This window comes from Parasteatoda tepidariorum, chromosome 4 (assembly GCF_982258835.1).
Source record: "Parasteatoda tepidariorum strain Cologne lab strain chromosome 4, Ptep-v5.0, whole genome shotgun sequence".
Classification (NCBI taxonomy): domain Eukaryota; kingdom Metazoa; phylum Arthropoda; class Arachnida; order Araneae; family Theridiidae; genus Parasteatoda; species Parasteatoda tepidariorum.
Genome location: NC_141758.1, coordinates 62,122,036 through 62,149,356, shown reverse-complemented (window position 1 = coordinate 62,149,356; position 27,321 = coordinate 62,122,036). Strand labels below are relative to the sequence as shown.

Sequence of the window (27,321 nt, the reverse complement as noted above, 5' to 3'; positions counted from 1 at the left end):
ATCAAAAATTATAACTTCTTTTCTTTGAAGTTTAAGATACATAAATCATTAACTTTGAAAAAAGATCTGATAAGTTTGCAATTTCTTTAGCCAGGCATTGCCACAACTACTACTCGCTCAAAGAAAACTCGTTGTCATTTATGAAGATTACGACTCCCTTGTTTAGTTTAAGAAAGAGATCTAAGAGGAGCTTTAGTGAAGAAAAGGCACCTAATATCCGATTCCTCCAGCACGTGATTCCTCAAATAAGAGTTTGTGATAATATTCTATTCTTAGGTTATGTCTCTGGTTGTGGTATTAAATTCAAGCTGTTTTTAGAAGGTTCTGTAGTCGCATGAAACGATGCTTTTTTGCAAATATTCTTTTTTGTAACTGCAAGTTTGCAACAGTTGTTTATTCTGGCGTTGTTTATTATTAGCGGCGCAACAGTTGTTTATTATTAAGTGGCGCAAAATGTCAAAATGGAGAAAAACTATAGTTATGTGTAAAAAAAAAAAGTATGTTTGTTCACTTAGTTTTAATATTTGAAATTAATCCCATGCTGCACTATCTGGGCTAATAAAAATCTGAAAAAAAAAAAAAAAAAAAAAAAAAAAACTGAAAAAGGCATTGATTTTAATAATATACATCTAGGTACTATGATGTCACCAAATTTGCGATTTTTTAAAAAGATTTAATATTTCTTAAAGTTTTAGTTATTTGTCTGTTCTAAGTCCCAGGTGATTTTCACAGCAGAATGGGATATATAGTTTAAAATTATAACTTAGCTTTCAAGTGTAAGGCACTTAAATTGAGGCTTTTTCTAAAATTTTCTTAGAGGAAGGAGCTTCGAATAAGCAAGTTAATAGTTTACAGAAAATGTGGTAATTTTTTCTTCGCAAGAGAGTATCAGTACGCAGAGGCACCCTATGAATTTTTCTTTTATTTTTGCAATTGTACCAAACATCTTACCACATCTGGTCACGCATCAACTGTTTTCCCCGAAAAATTAATCTAATAATTTAAATAACTCTAGAACTTTTGTGTCAGTGGGTAATGATTTGCAAAGAAATAAATTCTTTAGAAACATCATTTGATTCAGTCATTTGAAGTAGAAATTTAGTGAATTTTATGCAAGGAACTAAACAAATTTTCAGCTAGGTCTCTGATTCGTCGAGATATTGCTTCTTTTGATAAAGGAGCATATTAACAAAATGTTTTTTAAAAATTATATTTATATATTTTATAAACAAAATGATCGTCAATTTTGAATTACAGAAAAAAAACCCTCAATAAAATATGAAAGCAACCAGTGGGGTTGATGGCCAAAGCGATAAAAAATATTTTAAATGAATATTAATGAGATTTAGAGTTCGTTTAATTTCATTAAAAATAAATTTAAAAAGTAAAAGTGAATATTTAATACGTTATTTTTTCTTAAATTTTTTTATTAATTTCTTTTTTATTAATTTTTCTTTATTAAGTAGCTTTTTCTTTTAATTATAATGCATCTAATGCAAATATCAGCCTCTTTTTTAAAAAAAAAAATTATTGACATTTAAAATTTGTCTCCCGTTTCTGAAATTCTAGTTAATTTACAAAAAAAGCTTTTTTAATATGCAAACAATTTTAAGGTTTATGTTTTATCTCATGAAAAAGAATATTTATAAGTAAAAGTAATAGTTTTTTTAAAAAAGAATTTTTAATCTGCTTCAATTTAAATTTGATGCTGAAATTTAGTAAGTTGAATTAAACTGTTAATTCCTTTCCTTTTTTTTTTTTTGAAAAAGAGCCATTTTTAATGCAATAAAAATATTGTCTGAAATTACTAAAATATCAGCGAACTTAGGCTTCATATACTTAATTAAATTAAATTTTTTTCTTCAGTTGTTTTTTGTTAGCAAAGCAAGCAGAGTGCAAAAAATACTAAAAATTCTATTAAATAATCTTCATCAACTTAGTCAATTAACTTAATAGTATTTCGAAAGCCTAAGGGAAAGTTTTTTGCATTTTTAAAACGACGATTACAATATGAGTAGAAACCATGCAATTCAAATATATCAGTTTCAGCATTATTCATCTAAGACTTAAGTCAGTATCTATGCATATAAACAAAATGAGAATGATTAATGTAAGGCACAATCGAATAATAATTTTTTTTGTAAATGAATGAGACAAAAAAGGTTTTTTTTAGTTGGAATGATAACATAAAACGCACTGACAAAAATAGATTTGAAGAAGTTGGTAAAAAGATAATGAGCTTATTTTAGAACTAGCTTTAGTCCAATCATCATCCATGCATATTGACTATTTTAGTCGGTGATGTTTTTATTTATTTATTTATATATTTTATTATTATTTTTTTAAAGGCAGAATACGATAGTTTGTTTTTGTTATCACGTATTAGTATATAACTTTGAAAAAGTGTCTGTTATGCGTACATTTTACTATATGTTATTTAAATACTCAATCACTGTATGGAGTTAAGAAAATCGTAATCTGATCTGATCTCATTGATCAGTATTAAATAATGGATAGGAAATCATGCAATTATGATCAAAATCAAAATACACATACAGACACAAAGATAAAATATAAAATAGTTTTAATTTATGCCAATATTTGTTGTCATTCTCGGACACTTCGTTTCATTAAATTAAGAAAAGCATGTTTATAGAAACTTAATTCATCTAACGAAAGAAAAAGTTGCATTTATTATTATTTTGCACAGAAATTAATGTAATTGATCATGGCCAACGCATGGTAGTCGTTAAGTAAATAATCATAAGAAACTAAAGCGGCTAGCTATTACTTGATTAAAAAACTTCATTCGTTTCAGAATTATGCAGATTGGGAATAATAGTCGACAAGGCAAGGAAGTCAAATTTCACCACAATCAAACGATTTCGTTAATGAATTAGTACTTCATGTAACTTAATTTTTTTAATTATTTAAATTACTATAGACTTTTCGTTTCATTTTATTCAACAACATGCACTGAGCAGCCAACTAATTATTGAATTTACGATTATCAATGTCCAACTCCGTAACGCGATAATTTTTAAACCAAGTCAGAAGGCAAGGGCACTGTTGGATCAAGCATGACAGCAAATGAGCAGTAGAGAATTCGTATCTTCCAGCCATCGCTGTGATTTAAACCTAGGTCGTTTTGGCCACCACGGCTTCCTTATTTATAAAATCTGATACAAAAACGGATTTTTTTCTGAATAAACATACTTTTTATGGCGAATTTGGGTTTCTGACACCGAAAATATAGGAAATAGCCGCATTCATGGAAATATGGTCTCAATAGTTTGGTCAGGAGAACGGTCGAAAGTTTGGACCCTTTATTTTTGCGTATTTCACCATATCACTATTAATGTTTAAGCGAATTGAGAAATTTTTGCACACAATTATAAAATTCGTTTATCCAAAGATATCTCAATGCAAATTTTAACTCTTAAACAACATTTTTTATTTTTTATTATTTTGTTTAATGATAGTCGAAAAATTTTTGAGTTGGAAGGTATGCAAATTTTTACATCATTTTAATGAATGTAGTTTTAAACGGCAATATAGAAAATTTGAACGAAATCAATCAAATAGTTCCTGAGTCTTAGAATTTTGAAGAAATCGTCTCATGATGCAATTTCTCATGAACTATTCGACCAATTTTTCTCAATCAAAAAGCTCTTTCAAAAATCCGATTTCGTCGAATGCCATGTTTATTCAGAGAAAGTCCGTTTCCTGTGCCTGGTTTCGTAATTTAAAATATTATCGGCATTTATTAACATATTTGAGGTCACACCCTTTTGCTACTAAGACTGAATCCTAGAACGTGAAGATCCGATCATTAGATCAAAAGTTATTCGAGGTGGTTCGTTTTTTTGGTTCACTGTGCATAATTACTCATATAAATCGAAGCTGATGTGCTTGCGACAGTGGTGCCCAGCTCTGTAATTTATGAAACCGATAGGTTCTATTGCAGTTTTGGCACGTTATGGAGAAACAAATAACAGTCATTTACACTGAAAAAATTGTTTTGTCAAACTGCCAGAGAATGCATTTACGGTATTTCAGGTTGTACGGTTGCACACCAAAATTTCATAATTTTTACCAAAGCACATTGGTAATGATTTTGCTAAAATTATCAATATCATAGTACATTGATATCTTAGAGCATGGTATAAAAACTATTAATTCGGTGAAATTTACTCTTCAGTTTTATAATTATTACTAAATGTGTGTCAATGTGTCGTGATGGTGTTAGAAGAACAACTGATTATCGTTTTGTTGTGTTTTTTTTTCTCAAGAAATTGAACGAAAATACAGTGTTGAAAATAAATAAATAAAAGTATGTATGTTATTACTTTCCCGTTTTAATGTATTTTTGCTGCAGCAAATTGTTGGCGTTCAGAAGGATACAGAACTGTACTTTTAAAGGAATTTTCGGGAAGCTTTTGTAATACGGATGGAAAAAATTACCAAATGAATGGTTTGAATACCAAACATTTCGGTTTTATTAACTACAATAATGCATTCTTTTTTCAAATCAGAAGTGTCATTATTAAACAGTATCGCAGTTTTGCCAGAGTTTTTTTGTTAGATGCAGATTGAATTTATTTATCTTACTGAAATCATGAAAAGTCAGAGTACTTTGTAATTAGCAAGTGCATACAAAGCTCTCTTAATTGCTTCTAATCAAGTAGGAAGATGCATTTTTAATTCTTTTTATCAGGTGATAAGCACTGGTTAGTTCCGAAAATAATCTGAGCCCTGATTTATTTAATAGTTGATAACTAGTTACTTAATATCGTTTAAAAGTTATTATTGGTTGATAATCTATGATATAATTTAGATATGCTATCAGCTTTCTTAAGCTGTCATCTAGATATAGCTGTCCTAAAAATTAGATAAAAATAATTAATTTCATTTGAATACTATAAGTTTTTCTAATTAAACTTTTGAAAAAATGGAGAATACATTGAAGAAGCATGCATTTTTGAAATTAATTTTGATAAGGATTGCCTTTTTTGTTCGAAATTTCAAACTGCCTAAAAATGTAATTTTCTATTATACTTATCAATCTACAGTAACATTATTCAACAATTTGATGTCAGAATAAAATATTCTTTGATTTTTGTAATGGAGATATTGAATATAACTAAAATATAAAAAAAGCGTGTAAGTTTGAATAAATAGTAATTTTTTGAAATGTTTCATTCATAATCGAAATTTGAATTAATGTTTAGAAATATTTTAAGATAGTTATTGCTCATAATAATGAAACATTAAATATATAGATTTTCATATTTCTCTTTTTTAAGCTATTGTATTTAATTAGGATATCTATATTTGATTTACAAGAATAATACGGGAATTGTTATTACTTATAATAATACGACAAAGCATAATTTTTTTGCGTTGTGTTTTCTTTTTACATGTAATGGCTGGAATTTATTTACATAAAAAAGCCATATAAACAAATTATCTCCATATTAAAAAATCTATTAGACTTGTACATGTAAAATAATGTACAGAATTAAAAAAAAAAGATTCGATAAAAAATTCGCGAATTATTTTTAGTTCAACTTGTAGAAAAGAAAACACCATGAGAGCAGCTCTGCAGGCTGCAGGAACGCAAAAGCCATGTTTGTTTATGATCCCATAACGAGCTTTTTTAATAACTCCGAATTGTTTAACAGTTATTGCGATTTTAAGTCATTTTTTTTGATAATTTTTCTTATTTCTTTTTTTGTTTTTGATTTTTTACATTTTACTCTGCTGCTCAAAATCTGAAAACTTGAAAGTATGAAGGTGTGTAAAAGGAATAAAATATTTTAAGATTAGATTATTTTATTATGTGTTTGAGATTTATCAACTGTTAAACTTGAAGTAACAAAAAACTATTTTGGTCGATCTACTGTCCATTGAAACGCAACTATAGAGTTGAAATTTGACGTGCTGAAGGGGCCATTTTCAATTTTAAATTAAACTTGAAATCTGAACTTCAAACAATGATTATTTTTAAACGGTTTTAGAAAGGTTTAATAAAGATTTTTATTTTTTAAGCTCAAGGTTGATTTGATGTTAAAAGTAAAGAAAAATAAGAATAAATTTAAAAAAAAAAGGAACTAGGTGATGCTTAACATTTATGTCGAAATGTTTAAAAATATAAGAGAGTCAAGAGAGATTAAAGCTGTTGTCAATTTGAACTATTATGTAATATAAGGTTATGTTATATATTGTTAAAAAATAAAATCATTATCCTTTAATAATTCTTACTCTGTCACACTTCCTATTATTATTTTTTCAAGTACAGTTGATAATTTTTCAAATCCAAACAATCTGTCATTTTGTTGCAATTAAAATATTAACAAACTATTCCTTCATAAAATTATAATAATTAAATATTTTATAAGCAAAATAATAATTTTTTTTTTGGAAAGGTATCGCATATTGAAGAAAAAAAAATGAATGAAAGGTCATCACGACGGTTGGCAACTGGAGTCTTCTAGTTGTAAAAATTATGTACGTATCAACAAATAAAAATAAGGTTAAGGTTAATAATGTTTTACGTCAAATGTCTAATGTCCTTAAAATTATTAAAAATTAACTAATGTCCTTAAAATTTATTAAAATTAAATCGAACTTACATTTTTGTTGGGGTTCCAGTTGCAATTTATCCACATTAACCATTTCTTTATGAAAAATTTGACTGACAATATTTTATGCTTAAAGACTATTTATTTAATAGAAGTTTTGTTAGACACGCTTTTTCTTATTCAGTTTAATTTGATTTAAAATTTATCTTTAAATCTCTTTTATTTTTATCACTACAAAAAGTGACCTTGATAACCAATCATAAAAGTTTATTGTTTATCTAATAAAAAAATTAAAATAAAATATTTGATAAGACCACCAGTTTGGAGAGTTTAACCTGTTATTATCATTTGAGTACTTTCTTTCTTTATTTAAAAACAAAGTCATTTAGAAAAGAAACACTCATGTCTCTCAAGAGTTTTATTTTCTTAGCAACAGATATTTCTAGATATTCTTGACACAAAAAAATTTCATTCTTATGTTAATGTTTCTCAGAACAAAAGAAGATATGTGTTCTGATAAGTATTCTGTAATAGAAAGTTTACGAACTAATTTCTTCTAAATCGAAACTGCTGCACTTTCTTTGTTATTTATTTCTATTTATGACAAAATCAAAAGAGAAATGTGTGAAAATGTAAAAAATGAGTTATAATGTAACATAATTCTATTTCTTGCTTGTTTTTAGCATTTAATTTAAAATTTTTCTTTCATAAGTAAGTTTTTAATATCATTAAAAATTTTATAAAATTATAATTGTATACTATTTTGAATTTGTATAAATAGAGTTTTATAGCCCTTACAGAGTTTGTATTTTCAATATTACATTTATCATTAGAATTTAAAGTTTTCTAGAATTTTACATTATTATATATTTGATATTAATGCAATTTTATTTTAGTTTTAAGTTTTATAATTAGGGTTCGATACGATAATTTTAAAATAATTTTTTTAAAATCAAATTTATGTTATTCTGACTTTCATGCTAAACTATTATCTAAAGTTTTGATTAATAAAAACTTATATTACTCTCTGCAAATTTATATTGGAATTTTTATGTCATATGAATTTCAAAATTATCGAAGTTTTAAAATTATGAATTTTACATTGCATGAAATCTTATATGTTTTTAAATTTTACTTTAAAGGCAAAATAAACTAAGAAATGAGTGTTTTTCTTAATTTATTAGTTTTTTTTTAATTGTATTATTTTCAAAGTGCATATTTTATTTTTAAAAATGAAAAAAATAATTTTTTTTAGTGGAACTTTGTAATTGAATTTTTTTAAGGTAAGGAGAGGATGAGTTTTTTTTATATAAAAGTGTAATAAGAAGGATTGAAAAAAAGAAAGAAAATATCACCATGCATTTTCTAATTAGGATTTATTATAAAAGTGAAAAAAATGAATTGAATGTAATAAAATAAAGGATTTCATAGTTAAAAAAGTAATTCACAGCCTCTTTAATTTATTTCAAGATTGCAGATAATTAAGACTTGCAAGGTTATATTTTCTATTCAAAGTGGTTATATTTTCCATTCAGTAATGGCACGATTGGTTGGTTAGTTAAAGTTTAATGGCACAAGAGGCAGAAGTGGCTATACTGCGCCAGTAACTAGGTAAAAGAATAGCACTTTTTCTTAAATTAGTGAATACAGTCCTATTGTTTTGATGAACTTGATTAAATTGTGATGTGTAATGGCACGAAACTCTTATTAAAATCTAATGTGATTTAAATCTGATATAATTAAATTCCTGCAAACGACGTCACGCATGTGTGTCGAACCTGATTGTCTTCTGAATCGACAAATGCCATGATTAACCTTCGATGATTTTGAAGGGAATTAATTATCGACAGTGTCAACCTTCATCTATCACGAGGTACCTCTTGATGGAATCAAGTTAACATGTCTTATATACTAGTGATTTGGTATTTGATATTTGTAGTGGTAGTTACTCCACATTACTCCCATTCCAGAATTTTATCTGTTATAGAATTCGATGAACGATTAAAGCTAGTTGATTCATGCTCTTTATTTACTTACATCAATTTTGCTCATTATATTTTCATTTTTTTAAAGTTTTTTTTATAGCATTTCGCTCATTACTTTTTTTTCCTTTCATTTTTTGTTTATTGACCGGGAGACTTTATTTACTTCACCGGATTTTTTTTTCCTTGAGCAGTATATATTTTTAGCAAGTCAACTGTTTGACCATCCATCAATGTTGGCAAGTTATCACCATTAAGAGGATTTAATATCGACTATGTCAACCTTCATCTATCATAAGGTACCTCTTGATGGAATCGAGTTAACATGTCTTATATACTAGTGATTTGGTATTTGATATTTGTAGTGGTAGTTACTCCACATTACTCCCATTCCAGAATTTTATCTGTGATAGAATTCGATGAACGATTACCGCTAGTTGATTCATGCTCTTTATTTACTTACATCGATTTTGCTCATTATATTTTCATTTTTTTTTAAAGTTTTTTTATAGCATTTCGCTCATTACTTTTTTCCTTTCATTTTTTGTTTATTGACCGGGAGACTTTACTTACTTCACCGGATTTTTTTTTCCTTGAGCAGTATATATTTTTAGCAAGTCAACTGTTTGACCATCCATCAATGTTGGCAAGTTATCACCATTAAGAGGATTTAATATCGACTATGTCAACCTTCATCTATCAAAAGGTACCTCTTGATGGAATCGAGTTAACATGTCTTATATACTAGTGATTTGGTATTTGATATTTGTAGTGGTAGTTACTCCACATTACTCCCATTCCAGAATTTTATCTGTGATAGAATTCGATGAACGATTACCGCTAGTTGATTCATGCTCTTTATTTACTTACATCGATTTTGCTCATTATATTTTCATTTTTTTTAAAAGTTTTTTTATAGCATTTCGCTCATTACTTTTTTCCTTTCATTTTTTGTTTATTGACCGGGAGACTTTACTTACTTCACCGGATTTGTTTTTCCTTGAGCAGTATATATTTTTAGCAAGTCAACTGTTTGACCATCCATCAATGTTGGCAAGTTATCACCATTAAGAGGATTTAATATCGACTATGTCAACCTTCATCTATCAAAAGGTACCTCTTGATGGAATCGAGTTAACATGTCTTATATACTAGTGATTTGGTATTTGATATTTGTAGTGGTAGTTACTCCACATTACTCCCATTCCAGAATTTTATCTGTGATAGAATTCGATGAACGATTACCGCTAGTTGATTCATGCTCTTTATTTACTTACATCGATTTTGCTCATTATATTTTCATTTTTTTTTAAAGTTTTTTTATAGCATTTCGCTCATTACTTTTTTCCTTTCATTTTTTGTTTATTGACCGGGAGACTTTACTTACTTCACCGGATTTTTTTTTCCTTGAGCAGTATATATTTTTAGCAAGTCAACTGTTTGACCATCCATCAATGTTGGCAAGTTATCACCATTAAGAGGATTTAATATCGACTATGTCAACCTTCATCTATCATAAGGTACCTCTTGATGGAATCGAGTTAACATGTCTTATATACTAGTGATTTGGTATTTGATATTTGTAGTGGTAGTTACTCCACATTACTCCCATTCCAGAATTTTATCTGTGATAGAATTCGATGAACGATTACCGCTAGTTGATTCATGCTCTTTATTTACTTACATCGATTTTGCTCATTATATTTTCATTTTTTTTTAAAGTTTTTTTATAGCATTTCGCTCATTACTTTTTTCCTTTCATTTTTTGTTTATTGACCGGGAGACTTTACTTACTTCACCGGATTTTTTTTTCCTTGAGCAGTATATATTTTTAGCAAGTCAACTGTTTGACCATCCATCAATGTTGGCAAGTTATCACCATTAAGAGGATTTAATATCGACTATGTCAACCTTCATCTATCAAAAGGTACCTCTTGATGGAATCGAGTTAACATGTCTTATATACTAGTGATTTGGTATTTGATATTTGTAGTGGTAGTTACTCCACATTACTCCCATTCCAGAATTTTATCTGTGATAGAATTTGATGAACGATTACCGCTAGTTGATTCATGCTCTTTATTTACTTACATCGATTTTGCTCATTATATTTTCATTTTTTTTTAAAGTTTTTTTATAGCATTTCGCTCATTACTTTTTTCCTTTCATTTTTTGTTTATTGACCGGGAGACTTTACTTACTTCACCGGATTTTTTTTTCCTTGAGCAGTATATATTTTTAGCAAGTCAACTGTTTGACCATCCATCAATGTTGGCAAGTTATCACCATTAAGAGGATTTAATATCGACTATGTCAACCTTCATCTATCAAAAGGTACCTCTTGATGGAATCGAGTTAACATGTCTTATATACTAGTGATTTGGTATTTGATATTTGTAGTGGTAGTTACTCCACATTACTCCCATTCCAGAATTTTATCTGTGATAGAATTCGATGAACGATTACCGCTAGTTGATTCATGCTTTTTATTTACTTACATCGATTTTGCTCATTATATTTTCATTTTTTTTTAAAGTTTTTTTATAGCATTTCGCTCATTACTTTTTTCCTTTCATTTTTTGTTTATTGACCGGGAGACTTTACTTACTTCACCGGATTTTTTTTTCCTTGAGCAGTATATATTTTTAGCAAGTCAACTGTTTGACCATCCATCAATGTTGGCAAGTTATCACCATTAAGAGGATTTAATATCGACTATGTCAACCTTCATCTATCAAAAGGTACCTCTTGATGGAATCGAGTTAACATGTCTTATATACTAGTGATTTGGTATTTGATATTTGTAGTGGTAGTTACTCCACATTACTCCCATTCCAGAATTTTATCTGTGATAGAATTCGATGAACGATTACCGCTAGTTGATTCATGCTCTTTATTTACTTACATCGATTTTGCTCATTATATTTTCATTTTTTTTTAAAGTTTTTTTATAGCATTTCGTTCATTACTTTTTTCCTTTCATTTTTTGTTTATTGACCGGGAGACTTTACTTACTTCACCGGATTTTTTTTTCCTTGAGCAGTATATATTTTTAGCAAGTCAACTGTTTGACCATCCATCAATGTTGGCAAGTTATCACCATTAAGAGGATTTAATATCGACTATGTCAACCTTCATCTATCAAAAGGTACCTCTTGATGGAATCGAGTTAACATGTGTTATATACTAGTGATTTGGTATTTAATATTTGTAGTGGTAGTTACGCCACAATTTCAGTTAAAGGTATCCATTTCTATTGTTAATATGTGGTATTAAATAATATTTTTATTTAAAAATTACATGTAGGCATAATTAATTAAAATTATGAATTTAAAGAACAATATTCGCTAAAGAAGTTTCTTTGATGCTATGGTAGTAGTTTTATATTTTCTCTTTAGCAAACTGTAAGATTTATCTATAATTTTTATCACTTTTTTCACCTAAATATTAATTAGCGAACTCTAATAAGGGTGATAATTATGTTATTCCATGCAGACCGTTGATTCGCTCTATAATGAAGTCAAATGATTTTATTGAATAACCCGCTGCGAAGAAAAACTCGTTTTACAGAGGTTAGAGATTTGTGCAAGTGTTTAAGTAAATATTAAATTGTTTTTTTAGATGTTCAATAGTGAGTAATTGTGATTGTTAACTAAAAATAAAGTAGCGCATATTAAAAGGGTATTAAAATCATAATATATTAAATTTTTATTAATGTTTAAAATCGTCTATTGTTAAGCGTTATTGTCGGAATGCAGGTTGCATCATCCGTAAAATCCATTTTCAACGTAAATTTTTTTTCTTCGAAAAATATTACACTGTCATTTTAACAGTAATATTATTTAATTAGAATGATTCAGTGAATATTTATGGTAATTATTACTGTAAAAATTTACGTATATCAAATTTTTTGTTCCGTAAGAAGTTCCGGTAAGATTGATTTTACGGTAAAAAGTACCGGCACGCTGAATGCCTGTAATTTTAGTCTGGAATTTTTTACAGAGTATGTGAGTGGTTCCAAAAGCAGACATATGTTATCACATATGTTCACATACACATATGATCCATTCTATGATATATTACATATGATCATGTTCCACTCCAACTGGTTGAACAAAAGTTTCAACTTTCAGTTACGATTTTCTTCAAAAATGACGAAAAATAAAAGGAAAAATGTCTGAACATTTCCAAATAGGGATAAAACTGAAAAGATAAAATAATAGTTTCAAAAATTTGCTTCAGGAAGATAACCAATTCGTTATGTAGAGAATATTTGGAATATTACTTAACGATCCACTTTAATATTTTATGATTAAAAGAAGTTCGTTGTAAGGAGATTTCTTTGGAAAGTGACTCTATTGTAAAATATCGAAAATCACTGTATATATAAAATAAACCAAAGGAGAAGAAAATGTTTGTTTATCCCCTTAAAATAAAGCATAAAAAGAACTAATAAACCATAACAAGAAAAGAAAAAATAACACAACTTTATTAAAAACATACAAAACATAGAACATCTTTAATCCCTATACAATTGACCTCATTGATTCAAGTGTAAATTTACAAACATGCGAAAAATCAACTTACATGTTAAAATTTCAATACAAATTTGAGCTTTTTTTAACGTCATCACAACAGTATAAAAAGTCCTCTTTAAATAATCACTACATAAAATACTAATTTTTAATTTGTTATTTGGTAAAATATTTAAGATGCATTTTTCTAAACAATCCACTGAGTTTTCCTAAAACGAAATGAATCTGGCACCAAAATTGTTAAAAACATGTTATATTATTAAAAGAAATTCATTTCGCAGTTCATGTATGGCATGCATCAAAATAACAACTGTTATTTGTGTCGACTCTTACAAATAACAGGTGGCAGGTCCGCCACCAATACTCCTCATAAAGATGACGCTTTTGTCGAAGGGAAGCGGCGACAAAGTTTTTCTTAAATAGCTGAAGACACATATCTATTTACAACATATTTTAGTACAAACTATGAGAGAGACGATTGTACGTAGCTAAGTTCAAATAGAACTGAGTTGTATACCTGGCAACCTAAACATCATTACATGCTTTTAAACGTCCTGTTATTTTTAGATAAAAAGGAATATCATATTCGGTATTAAGTTTTATTTTAATTTCAACAGTTTGTGAGGAGATACTTATATTTTGATCATGAAAATTTCAATTCGTGAGTTTAAATGTAATTTTACAAGAACTTTAAAATGCATCTATTTATATGAATATAAAAATGCATAATTTTCAAATTTTAATTCAAATAATTTTTCATTTCGAAAACGGATTGAAAATTTTATGAGCTTAGATTTGTTTGGAAGCGGTTTTAAAAATTAAAAATTTTTCATAAATGGCTATGTAATTGAATTATTATTGTAGTATTATAGCAAATTGTGACTACTGTAGTATTGTTATTATAGCATTATTATTGTATTGTAGTAAATTATCACGCGTTTTAATATTTTCTGCATAGGTAATTTTGTCATTTTAGAGACCCCCATGGTTAAAAGAAAGCCAATTTACATATGTAAATGATTAAAATTTTCCAGTTTATTGACATGTACTCAAATACATCTAGTTAATTTTTTTAAATTTAGCATTCAACGGAAAAAGTTATTGTAATTTAAAGTTTTTCACTCGTAGTAGTAGTTTAAGTACTTAATGTAAACTTACACAAATATCTTGAAAAATTTGCTTGTTCAAATAATAATTTTTTATCATAAATTTATTAATAACAGTAAATCAACTAATTTGGGCAAATTTTTAACATAAATAAACTTTTATATACTCATGAAAAGTTGATGAAAAAAAAGTTGATTTTTATTTTAACTTAACGTTATCTTTCTCCCCGGAAAGCATTCCTTCAACATTGAATTTTGATCATTTTATCTCCTCTTTAAGATAAATTGAGTCATTACTGATAATTAAAAATGCATTGTTCTTAACATTTTCAAGAGGGCAAACGTAAAATTAGACTGAAATTCCTTTAAAAAAAGAATGATATGGATATTTCTTAATCGTTGTGATAACAATATCATTTTTAAAAAGGCGATTACGTTAGATAAAAAAAATCTATCTATATCTGCTGTTACTAATAGTCTTAGAAGATAAAATAAACATTTTATTTATAGTCATTCCTCATAAAGATTTCCTCTTTTTTCATTTAACTTTATTGAAAATCTTATCTAAAATGTTCAATGTAATATTGTAATTGTTAAATTTTTTTCTCCCAATTTCTAAATTTGGTTTCTAGGATAAATATATTTTCTAGAATACTACTTAAGAAACTTGCTATTGTTATCATTGTATATGTTATGTTAAACTTAAGCATTCTGAAATTGAATGAAAATACAACCTTAAAATAATTTTTGAATATTTTTTTAGAATCAGGATTTTTAGTAAAATCTGCTTTGGAGCATTTGTTTAATTTACATTAGGAAAATTTTTCGCATCCTACCATCAATGATATTTAAAAATAAGAACTTACATTTTTTTTGTTTTCTCTAAATTGGCAACACAATATATAAGTTTATTTTGTCATCCATAATAACCAAGTTTTTACTGTAAGTAATAAACGTGGCAAATAGAATGATTAGAGCTACTTTTATGTAGCTTATTCTGAAAAATATAACGATTTAAATACAATTTTTTTTATGCTCTCATAAAAATCGGTTCAATATTGAATCCTAATATCGGTACCTTGAACCATCAATAGAATTCGCTATAACCTTACTATGGTGTTAAATTAAACAACGTTTTCGTTAAAGTTGAATCATATTATAGAGTAATCATGCTTAAGAAATACGATAATATGGTTCTGTTTAACACCATATTAAGGTTACAGTAATTTTGAACGACATTGTCGCTGCAATATTTCTTACAACATAGTGCATGCTTATTATTTGAAATTTTAGAGCATGTTGAACAATGATATCGTTTCTGCATGCTCATAACGATGTCAAGTTGAATTATGCTATTAAATCATTCGTAAATTTAATTGAAAACGGCTCAGTTAAACATGCTCTGAATATTGCAGCGAATGCGAGCAACATGATGGTCAAGATACCATATTTACGTTAAAGTGGGACCATAGTATCGTGTAACCAAGTTCAATTTGCACATTAATATGGCTCATTTAAGCACCGTATTTAGGCAGCAGCAAATTGTGGTTCAACAATGTAATGGTTCAACTCACACCTAAATTTCCAATAGTTAATGAGTATAATATATATTTTCACATAAATTTGAATTCTTGTTAAAAAAAAACATGTTGATTTTCTTTTATGTTGACTGAGCTGCCTGAAAGAACATGTAAAAGGTTGGCCATGCATAGTTCAGAAGTGACAGATGAAGCTGAAATGTCATCTCGAAGGGGCTATGACTCGTACAGACGCGACTCTCTCATCCGACCGATCGAAAAGTAGTCTTAAATATATGTGCAAGTATTATACAAAATTCTTTCTCTCCTATGGCTCTATTTCTTGTAATTCGTGTCCCTCCATTTGCTTAGGTCCAGTCGGGGTATGTCATCAGTTCCACAATCCAGTCTGGGATTTCTAAAATGGAATCATCGATAATCAGTTCTAGTCTCGGTACAAGAATAAATACGCCTGTTGTATCACTAACTATGTGTGATAAAATAGTGAAGATTTTTCATGATGCTTATAACGGATAATTGAAGATACTCTTTTAGTTGTTGTTGACGAACGCCTGTAAAGGCAGAGAGGGGGGGGGCGTTGTTCTTGTTTACCAGTGGCGCCATCTATGGCCAAGAATTCGACTTCTGCCACACTCGCTTATAGGGCAGACCCATTCATATATCTATTCATTCATCAACAGATCGTAATTTTGATCTGAATCAGAGAACGATCAATCTCCAATTCAGTACCCCCAGAGGTTTTGATTTGTTATGGGAACATGTAGGACTTCGCGACTCGACAGATTTAATGCCTACGGCCGAATGGATTCGAAATTCCGTTCTCACAAACGTGAGTCCAGTGTCCTGCCAACCAGGTTATCCCGGCCACCTTGTTTTTCTTTAATGTGGTGAAATACAGTTGTTTAACGATCATAGTAAGACACTTGAAGTATTAATTCCCATAACAAATTTAATGTAACAAAATTAAACAAAAAAAGTTAAAATCACAAACCCAACATTTCTAGCCGAGCGCAACCTATGCACTTACTTATACAAATCTCTAAAAAGAAAAAAAATGGGTATTTGTTTTTTTTTTCTTGGGGAAAAAGTCTAATCATTTACCCCCATGACAAATTTTATTTTTTCCTTTTTATAGCTCCGAATCTTACGATTATCTGAAAAGCTATTCATACTTTGGGGTTTCAGAGGGTCATGAAAAACGAGCATTGCACTAAATAAGGAAACAGTTTAAGTTCTTTTTAAAATAGCAGTTGGAAGTAGTTGGTGAAACAAATCTGACTGAAAATAGTTAGCGAATTAAAATAGTGTTCACATAGATGTCGTAGGAACCCACTTTTCGAAACGGAAGAAATTAAATGACACAGTCAGAATAGTTTTCTAAATTTCACAAATAAGAAACTTTTTTTCTCAAATGGGCGAAATACCGGAAAAAAATTAGTTATTTTTTTAACATCTCTTTCTTGTTTTTAACATTAAAGAATTTAAATCGATAATAATTCACGAAAATGTTCTTTATTTGTTTGAAATATAGAGATTTCTAATAAAGACTTATAGAGATATCTAATTATTGATGGAGGGGCATACGTCAACGATGCTCATGGGTTTTGTCACGAGTCATGTGCTTAAAAGTTCTCTTTGAGTGTTTGCATTTTTAAAATCAGAATTACAGCAGTGGGCATAGAAAACGAAGTACCTATCGGTAAATGAGAAGGTGAGCTATTGGAGATATTCTCCACCAATATGAACTTCAGGTATTCACTAAGCATAGGATCTGAAATTTCTGAACTTTTTACAAATCGTTTCGACCGATTGCCAAAAAGAATTTGAAAAATCCACGATAAGTATGACTGCATGAAACTATGCTGAGTATTTTTCATGGATGATAAATCATTGAAAAGTGTAACTTACATTTGAGTTGCCCAGATATAAAATCTACTGTTTCCTACACAAAATGCAATAAATGAAGTTGCTATATTAATGAAGTGCATCATGAAATATGTTTCTTTTTTAGATTCTAAATAATGAGCCATTGAAAAATGAAAATTGAATGCTGAAGAAGATCTGATACATTAACACAAAAGTAGTTATCAGGTTTTGCAACTCGTATAGAAACATATCTCGTAGGCTAATTAAACAATTCAGCTCTTTATAAACAGACGCTATCATTTTAAAATGCGTCAAATTAATTAAAAAAAGTTTTTTTGTCCAATGAGTCTTACATATTATACTACATAAATATTGGCTGGTTAGAAAACGCATCATTCATTGCTAAATTAACCAGATTTATTTCAACCAGTTTGTGAATAAGCACGGAGTAGTGAAGTTTTATTAAAGAGTTATTTCAATAAGCTTAAGAAAATTCACTTTGATTGAGTAAATCTTCGCACTTAAATTAGCTTTAGGGAATGTAGGTTTGTTTTAAAAAACCCTAAGAAATAGCCGCAGAGTGGGAAAAGATGAAGACTTATCGAGTTTGCCAAGCGCGTGGTCTGATTTTTCAATTATCTTCTGACTTGTACATTATTAGACTTGTGTTACTCAAACATGCTGTATCTAACAAAATGAAAACAGGATAAATGTGAAATATGTTTTTAAATTAGCTATTTATATTTCATTAAAAAGGTTTTCTTTAGTCTTTATAACATTCTCAAAAACCCGGAACTTATTCAGTGTTTTTAGCAACGAAAATGTCTGATTTATTTATTTCTGAGGCGGCTTTTGTTTTTGATAAATCTAACTAATATATTGCGACTCTCTTCTTTATAATGTCAAGATATTTAAATATAAAACATTGCTTCAAATATTTTCGAATCAAATTACAATATGTTTCAGAAAAAAAAAACCCCGTTTAAAGTGCGCACTTAAGCTGCAGCAGCATTTAAACAAAAATTATAAGCTGGTCTCTTTTTAAAATAGGAAACTGTAAGTAATTTCGGAATAGGTCAAGGTCACCTGAGGCGAAGCTTCTAAGCATAATATCAATTCTGCAAGCCATAACAGTGTTGTAATAGGGCCTAAATTGTTATCTTTTGAACTGATTTTCGTATTTTTGTTGTAAATAGTTACTTTACTGCCATTATTAATTACAATTTCTAAACTTAGTGATTATAATATCGCTAAATATAGTCACAAGGGAAACAGAAAAAATAATTTTTTCAGCTATAAAAATGTTTATGTTAAAAAGAAATTGTTATAAGAACATATAAGTTAAATAATACTTACGAGTGTGGGTCTGCCATGGCAAACACAGAGTATTGAACTGTTAGCATTTCATCAGCATTATCACACAAAATTCTTGCTAGTCTTAGTTTACGGATCTCCTGAAGTTGTTCTGAAAAATGAAATACAGGCATCAGATTTGAAGATGCTTGAATTGGAAACCATAAAGTTGAATTTTTCTGCATTTTTGTCAAATTGGTCTAGATATTTTCTTAGTAGCTTTTGTATGCTATGCCACATTCCCCTCCCCCCATAAATAATCCGATTTCATCTTTTACGTCATCAAGGTGCTTAGATGAACAGACGTTAAAATAATATGACTATTTTGTGTGAAGGATTTAATCAACGATAAGCATTTGTGAGTCTGAAAAGAAAAATAGAAAGTATGTTAAAACATTAAATGTAGTTAATTTTAAGACTTTCTAAAGCCTATTTGATAGGTTTCTAAAAGGTTAAGAAGGTTCAGTTTACGAGTAGATTTCATATTTATACAGCAAGTTTTGCTGAGTTTTTAGAATAATTTAACTATAATCAACGATTCTGTGCTTTTTTAAAAACCAATTTTGAATATAATAGGGAAAATTAGTATGTGTTCCAGTTTCATTGTAATTATTATTTCATATTTATTTAAATAGTCAAAGATTTAAAATAATTTAGTGATTTAAGAATCAAATAAATCTTTTAAGCCTTTCTGGTAGTCTTTTTCGTTCCTTGTTTGCAAACGAAACTTTCAGAAGTTACTTTTTCTTTGTCTCCTGCGTTACTTGTTAGTCTTGATTCCAATAGATGTCACCACTAGAGCTAACCTCTTTTTGTAGACATCTTATATCATAGTTATAGGAAATGTTTATAACGACCTATATCTATTATAAGGACTATATCCATACTTGGAATAAAAACGTTATTATTTTTTTTAGGTCGTTTAGGTGATTTGTTGAATTGAATTGAAGGGGATTGTTTAATTCTGAATTGTTGAAATGTTGTTTATTTTCTGAATTATGAAACATGCACAAGAGATTTTAAAAACATAACAGTTAAATAAAAAATAGAATTTTAGCGTTACTTAAAAACATGTTACGAATTGTTTGAATAGTACATAAAAACCTTTCAGATTTCTTTGAAATAATGTTCTAAAATTTTGAAATTATAGATAAAAATTATTATTTCAACAAGATTTTACTACATTTTACTTTAAAAATTTGTCATATGCATTTAGTTTTACATGCAATTTTAGTTATAAGAAAAGAGATAGGCAGTAATTCTTACTTGAGCAAAGTGATAAATTAAATTTTGTTTTAAAAAGCAGTACTGGACCATTGCGTTTAAACAAGTCAACTAGGTTACATAGCGCTCTGGTCAGAACGAAAAGGTAAACAATCAAAATTTGTAAAAAGGGCAAGTTTTTTTGTATAATTAAAACCCATTGATGCCAGAATTTTTCATATGCCGTGACGCAATAAAGGTCCTTTTAAAAAAGTGGTTATTTTTTAACAAAATGAATATTTTCTTCCATTAGCTACTATTTGATTTTTAAAAAGAATTAAAAACATTTGCTTGACGTGCTAAGTCCTGTTTTAGGTAAGAGAAATTTTCGTAATTCGCGTGACGCATGTGTCACGGTTTGGTCAACATGGGTTAAAAACCCATTTATATTTATTTTTTCATTATATTATTTTTTCGTTTTGAATGATGTCGTTGCTCCTTGTTTCATTCTCTCCTGCTTCGTCTTGAATTTAGTATTCACGTTTTCATCCCAACGAAAGGCGATTTCAAATAAATTTTATACTTTTAAAGATTTGCTTTAAAAAGATAGAAACTTTGTTAACAAAAATATGCTATAAGCGACTATGTTATGTCAATATATACGACTACTGGTATAGTTGGTGTAAAAAACGCTGAAAGATAGGACACAGAAATGTTTTTAAAATTTAATTCAATTACCTTCCTGGAGCTTTTAGTTTTTAGCTTCTGTTGATTAAAAACTGATTATAACAAGATAAGAAAATTATAACAGAATAAAATTATAGTAAATTACGCTAACATTTATACATGTACAGTGCGACAAAAAAAGGGACCATCCTGAATAACTTTTGATCTAATGATCGGATTTTCACGTTCTAGGACTCATTCTTAAAGGTTCGAAGGGGTGACCTCAAATGTGTTCGTTAATAAGTGCAGACGATATTTTAAGTTATGAAATCAAACAGAAAAATGCACTTTTTCTGAATAAACATGCAATTTTTTGCGACGGATTCAGATTTCTGACCCCCAAATAATAGGGGTTAGCTGCAATCTGTTAAATATGGTCACAATAGTTTGGTCAGGAGAGCACTCCAAAGTTTGGACCCCTTAATGTAAATTTTACTTTTTGCCGATTTTTCTATATCTCGAGAACTTTTTAAGTGCATGTTTAAAAATGTTGCAGACGATTATGTATAAAATTCATTTTTCCAAAAATAATTCCATGCAAAAAATAACTTTTAATAAATATTTATTATTTTTTTATCATTTTATTTAAGAATGGTCTAAAAACAGTATACAATTTCCTGCATTATTTTGAAGAATGTAATTTCACATGGTAAAGTATAAAATTTGAAGGAAATCGGTCTACTAGTACCTGAAAAATCGAATTTTGAGTCTCTGACTTTTTTGAAATTCAATTTCTCAGGAGCTACTCGACTGGTTTCACACACACTTTGTATTTTGCCATGTAAAATTACATTCTTTAAAATCGCGTAAAAAGTTGTATACCTTACAATTTAAAATTTTTCGACCATTCTTAAATAAAGTAATAAAATATAATAAATATTTACTAAAAGTTATTTTTGGCATGGGATTATCTTTGGAAAAACAAATTTTATAATTGCGCCTAAAATTTTTTCGATTCGCGTGAAACGTACGAGACATATAGAGAAATAAGCAAAAAGTAAAATTAATAATAAGGGCTTGCAAACTTCGGAGAGCTTTCTTGACCCAACTATAGAGACCATATTGCGACTTCCCTCTGTATTTTGAGAGGTCAGAAATCCGAATCCGTCAAAAAAATTTTACGTTTATTCAAAGAAAATACATTTTTGTGTCTGATTTTGTAACTTAATTTATAGTCCTCTTTTATTAGTTAGCATATTTGAGGTCACCACCTCGAGCCATTAAGTTTAAGTCCCAGAACGTGAAAATTCGATCAAAAGTTATTTAGGGTGGTTCATTTTTTTGACGCACAGTACACCCATAAAAATTAAATAAATTACAATGTAGAAAAAAAAAAAAAACGGAAATGCAAGTTGTTTACCAGGAGAAAAGGTGGATGGCCATCCATGATTTTCATACCAGAACCTGTCACCCCTTCGGATATTAGCAAATTGTTCTCCGATGAGGCAGGCAAAAGTGGGTCCAACAATAGCACCAGGTAGAGGATATTCAGCGATTCCAATTGTCCATAAATCGATGTCATTCACAGATCTTTGGTGGAGAAGGGGAAAGATATATCATTCGACATGGTAATAAAATCTTATTGAATTAAAATCAAGTATCAGATATATTAATTGTTGAATAAGTCCGTAAATTTAGATCTTTGGTGGAGAAGGGGAAAGATATATAATTCGACATGGTCTTTGGTAGAGAAGGGGAAAGGTATATCATTCGACATGGTAATAAAATCTTATTGAATTAAAATCAAGTATCAGATATATTAATTGTTGAATAAGTCCGTAAATTTAGATCTTTGGTGGAGAAGGGGAAAGATATATAATTCGACATGGTCTTTAGTGGAGAAGGGGAAAGATATATCATTCGACATGGTAATAAAATCTTATTGAATTAAAATCAAGTATCAGATATATTAATTGTTGAATAAGTCCGTAAATTTAGATCTTTGGTGGAGAAGGGGAAATATATATAATTCGACATGGTCTTTGGTAGAGAAGGGGAAAGATATATCATTCGACATGGTAATAAAATCTTATTGAATTAAAATTATAATCAAGTATCAGATATATTAATTGTTGAATAAGTCCGTAAATTTAGATCTTTGGTGGAGAAGGGGAAAGATATATAATTCGACATGGTCTTTGGTAGAGAAGGGGAAAGATATATCATTCGACATGGTAATAAAATCTTATTGAATTAAAATTAAAATCAAGTATCAGATATATTAATTGTTGAATAAGTCCGTAAATTTAGATCTTTGGTGGAGAAGGGGAAAGATATGTAATTCGACATGGTCTTTGGTGGAGAAGGTGAAAGATATATCATTCGACATGGTAATGAAATCTTATTGAATTAAAATTAAAATCAAGTATCAGATATATTAATTGTTGAATAAGTCCGTAAATTCAGATCTTTGGTGGAGAAGGGGAAAGATATGTAATTCGACATGGTCTTTGGTAGAGAAGGGGAAAGATATATCATTCGACATGGAAATAAAATCTTATCGAATTAAAATTAAAATCGAATATCAGATACATTAATTGTTGAATAAGTCCATAAATTTGAAAATTAATATTTAAATTACATGGGACTATTTTATCTCATTTCAACGTATAAAATACTATACTTACAAATATGCGCAGCTCATAGACGTACGAAATTAACAATCGAAACATTTTTAAACAAAGCTTAGTATTAACATTACGCTTTACCATCATTGCAGAATCATATCAGCACTTCATAGGTATATTAAATTATGATTGTAATCAAAATTAGCAATAAAAACCTCATCGAACTAAACGTTTTATTATCATTACGCCTTAACAACATTGCAGAATTATATGAGCACTTCATAGATATATTAGATTAACATTGTAATTAAAATTAGCAATAAAAACCTCATCAAACTAAACTAGTTATTATCATTACGCCTTGACAACATTGCAGAATTATATGAGCTCTTCATAGATACATTAGATTAACATTGTAATTAAAATTAGCAATGGAAACCTGTTTAAACAAAATGTATTATTATCATTACACTCTACTACATTGCAGTATTATATGAGATCGTATAGGGTAAACTAACCAGTGAAGGAACACTTAAGCTTCGCTTGCCTTTTAAAAAATCATATTAATTTCAAAATTCGTAATTTCAGTTAAATGACAGTGTCAACATATTTGTTACTAATTGCAAATTATGCAAAAAAATTGCAGAGAACTTACATAATATTGTTTTAAAGTTTTGGAGGTTCAAATAACAAGTAGTAAGAAGACCCAGTGAAGGAACAGCTCTTACCAGTGAAGGAACACAAAATTGCCCAGTGAAGGAACACTTAATTTTGGTTATTTTTTAATGCTCTTTATGAATTTTTTAGCCATACAAATACAGTCGGATATCTATTTAACAAACTTCCATTCTACGAATTTCCCTATTTTACGAATTTTTTCGAGGAACCAAGAGCATTTTGGAAATTTTTTTGTAAAGTAACTTCCATATAGCGAAGTGAATTTTCTATTTAACGAACTTTTCATTGAGATCCAATTTCCCTATTTTCCAAAATATTTCTTAACATTTTAAACTTGTTAAAGCAATTTATGGGGGAAATGACATTAAATTAATTTTCGAAGCCACTGCTTTATGAAATGTATTACTGTTTTGTCTAAAAATTATCTTAGAGAAAGCAGTAAATTCCCTTTCCCTTTTTGTTTGCACTTCAAACGAAAAACTCACTTCAAATTAACGGATTTCATCCGTAGCAATTTAACTTAACGCAAGTGGTAATGTATGTTTAAAATTACTTTTATAATAAATGCAACTATATTTTTATACATAAATTTAGACTTTTTTTAGTTGAAAATGTATATAGCATGATAGTGTAACACTGGATAATGTTTTGCTCTATTCTTGCTTTCCATGCAGATTTCTTTTATAGTTGAGATTTATATGATAAATAGTAGATACTAGTTTACAAGATAAAAGTGTATCAATTGCTATTTTAATTATGTCTAGTGTTTAAGAATTTAAAACCTGTTTTGTGTTGTTTAAGTATTTTAAGAGGTGATTTTCTATTTAACGAATTTTCCATATAACGAGCTTATTATTGGTATTAAGTGATTTTGTTAAATAGAGGTCCGACTAAAAACAAGACTATTTGTGAAATTATGAGATACAAGTACTTGTAAAATGCTAACTTTTTTCTGTAATCATGAACTAGAAATTAAAGTGATGTTAAATACAAAATAAATTTAAAAAAATCGTTCTTTCTTATAATTTGACAGTCAAATCTAAATCATTGTGTCATCCGATGCTGTTTATTATCATTATTATTTTATCACCTTTTTGTTTACTCTTTTTCCTCTTATTTCTTGAAGCTTTTTTTCTTTTTTAAGTATTTTTTCTTTCTTTTTCTTTTCCATGTTCTCTTGTTTTAATGTTTTTTAGATCTTTCAGCCTCTTGAAATTTTTGCCATTTCTCTGAAGTTAGTGCAAAAGGTAATTTATTCGCTTTTCTTCTTATTTGACCTTTCTTTTTATCATCAATATTTGGCCAATGTAAATGGCTCTTCCAAACTTCTTCTGATTTTTCAGCAACATTTCTAGAATGCCTTTCTCGAAAATAGACGGGGGAAAGGTGTCTTGAAGTTTGAGGCAAATCCATCTCTTGTTGACTTATATTTAGAGGATCTTTAGAAGTACTGATTTTACTTACAGAATCATTTCTTTTTTCAACTAAGAGAATCAGCATGAGGACTCATTTCAAATTCGATATCTAATATGCATTCATTATCAATACTAGCTTCAGTTCCTAAGTTTGACTTTAGCAAGTGGTCTTCTTTTAATACGTGCTTCTTCCATATTGGAAAAAGTACAGGCTCTTGGACATTTTCGATATTAGACTCTTCCGTCAATGCTGTGTTAAAAATTTACAACATATCTTGAGGGATTTCCCTCTCAAGCTTCTGAAGAAATTGAGTATCGTTTCTGTTTAACTTTGTTTTTTGTTGAGGAACTTACTTCTAAATTCTAACATTGTAAAGTAGTTTCTATAAATTATATAATCACGTTGCTATCCTATAATGATAGCTTATTAGGAGTTCTTGGTGCAAAAGCCAGCGAAAAAATGTTCTATTTTTATGATTATATTTAATTAGTTTTCGATTTGTAAACATAGTTTATTAAGTTGCCTAACATTTGATGTAACTACACACCCCGTTAATAAATATAAATTATAATTTTTTCATAAATTAAGCTATTAAATTAACATTTTGAACTGAAATTATTTCAGGAATTATTCATACAATTTTTAACAAAATTTCGGTTGTCCTCTATATAGCAGAATTACTTATCCTAGAGTCATGTAAAATCATATATCACACATTACTGTTCATTCACTGGAAGTATTCCCAGTGTAGGAATATGCCTGTTTCTTCACTGGTTAGAAGCTGGTTTTTGTCTTTTAAACAGAATTTTGATGTATAATATGACTAAAAGTACAAGAAAATTACGAAATTTCTTTTATTTTCATTAACTGAGAAATGAACCCAGTAAAGAAACATTTGTTCCTTCACTGGTTTTTCATCGTTTGGTGATCCAGTGAAGGAACATGCCTGTTCCTTCACTGGTTGGAAGTTGTTTTTTGTCTTTTAAACAGAATTTTGATGTATAATATGACTAAAAGTACAAGAAAATTAAAAAATTTCTTTTATTTTCATTAACTGGGTGAAAAACCCAGTAAAGGAACACTTGTTCCTTCACTGGTTTTTCATCGTTTGGTGATCCAGTGAATAAACACCCCCTTATCTCAGTACTTGATTATGCTATGGTGCTTTAAAAAAAATAAAACGTAACTTCAATAACTATATTTTGAATTCTCTTTTTCACAGTGAGAAAAATAAGACTACTACATGCAATTAATTCCACTTCAAACATATAAGTACAAACACTCACCTTATAATTTTTTCAACGAAACAAGGTGTTGCAGAGATAATAACAAATTCAAAAATTTTTTCAGAGAAATCTATTTGACCAGGTAATCCAAAATATTGCTAGATGACTTCCTATTGTTTGGCAGTAAGCTATTGTTACCAATCAATCTAAAGAAAAACTTTCAAATTCTTATTTTTAATGAATATATATGAAATGTTCCTTCACTGGGTAGTGTTCCTTCACTGGTTGGTTTACCCTACATGTATTAGATTAATGTCGCAAAAAACCATTTTTAGTAAATATTTTATTCATAAATCTGAGAGCCTCATAGATATATGAGATTAAAAAAAATCATAAAAAGTTTTATTATTAAATATATTTTTTAAAAGTACGAAGGCTTTTTCTACACGAATGAGATTAACATTACTAATAAAATCATGTAAGTAAATATGTCATATACTAATCTGAAAATCTCATAGGTATGCGAGTTAAACATAAAAGA

The 27,321-nt window shown here is 28.6% G+C and overlaps 2 protein-coding genes across 2 annotated transcripts in view; both read right to left on the bottom strand.

The window, feature by feature from the left end:
* Window positions 1-6,816, bottom strand: part of LOC107442592 (sialin) — a 38,340-nt gene extending 31,524 nt beyond the window's left edge. Inside the window, exon 1 of the mRNA XM_016056192.3 lies at window positions 6,636-6,816. Within this exon, the coding sequence (XP_015911678.1) occupies window positions 6,636-6,678 (43 nt within the window). The 5' untranslated portion in view covers window positions 6,679-6,816. The remainder of the gene's footprint in view (window positions 1-6,635) is intronic.
* Window positions 6,817-13,032: 6,216 nt separating this feature from the next.
* The window catches only part of LOC107442591 (peroxidase-like), a 125,365-nt gene continuing 111,076 nt past the window's right edge, over window positions 13,033-27,321 (bottom strand). The window contains exons 14-16 of the mRNA XM_087161231.1: window positions 22,254-22,423; window positions 18,968-19,076; window positions 13,033-16,142 (exon numbers count right to left, since the gene is read on the bottom strand). Coding sequence (XP_087017357.1) covers window positions 16,061-16,142; window positions 18,968-19,076; window positions 22,254-22,423 — 361 coding nt within the window. The 3' untranslated portion in view covers window positions 13,033-16,060. The remainder of the gene's footprint in view (window positions 16,143-18,967; window positions 19,077-22,253; window positions 22,424-27,321) is intronic.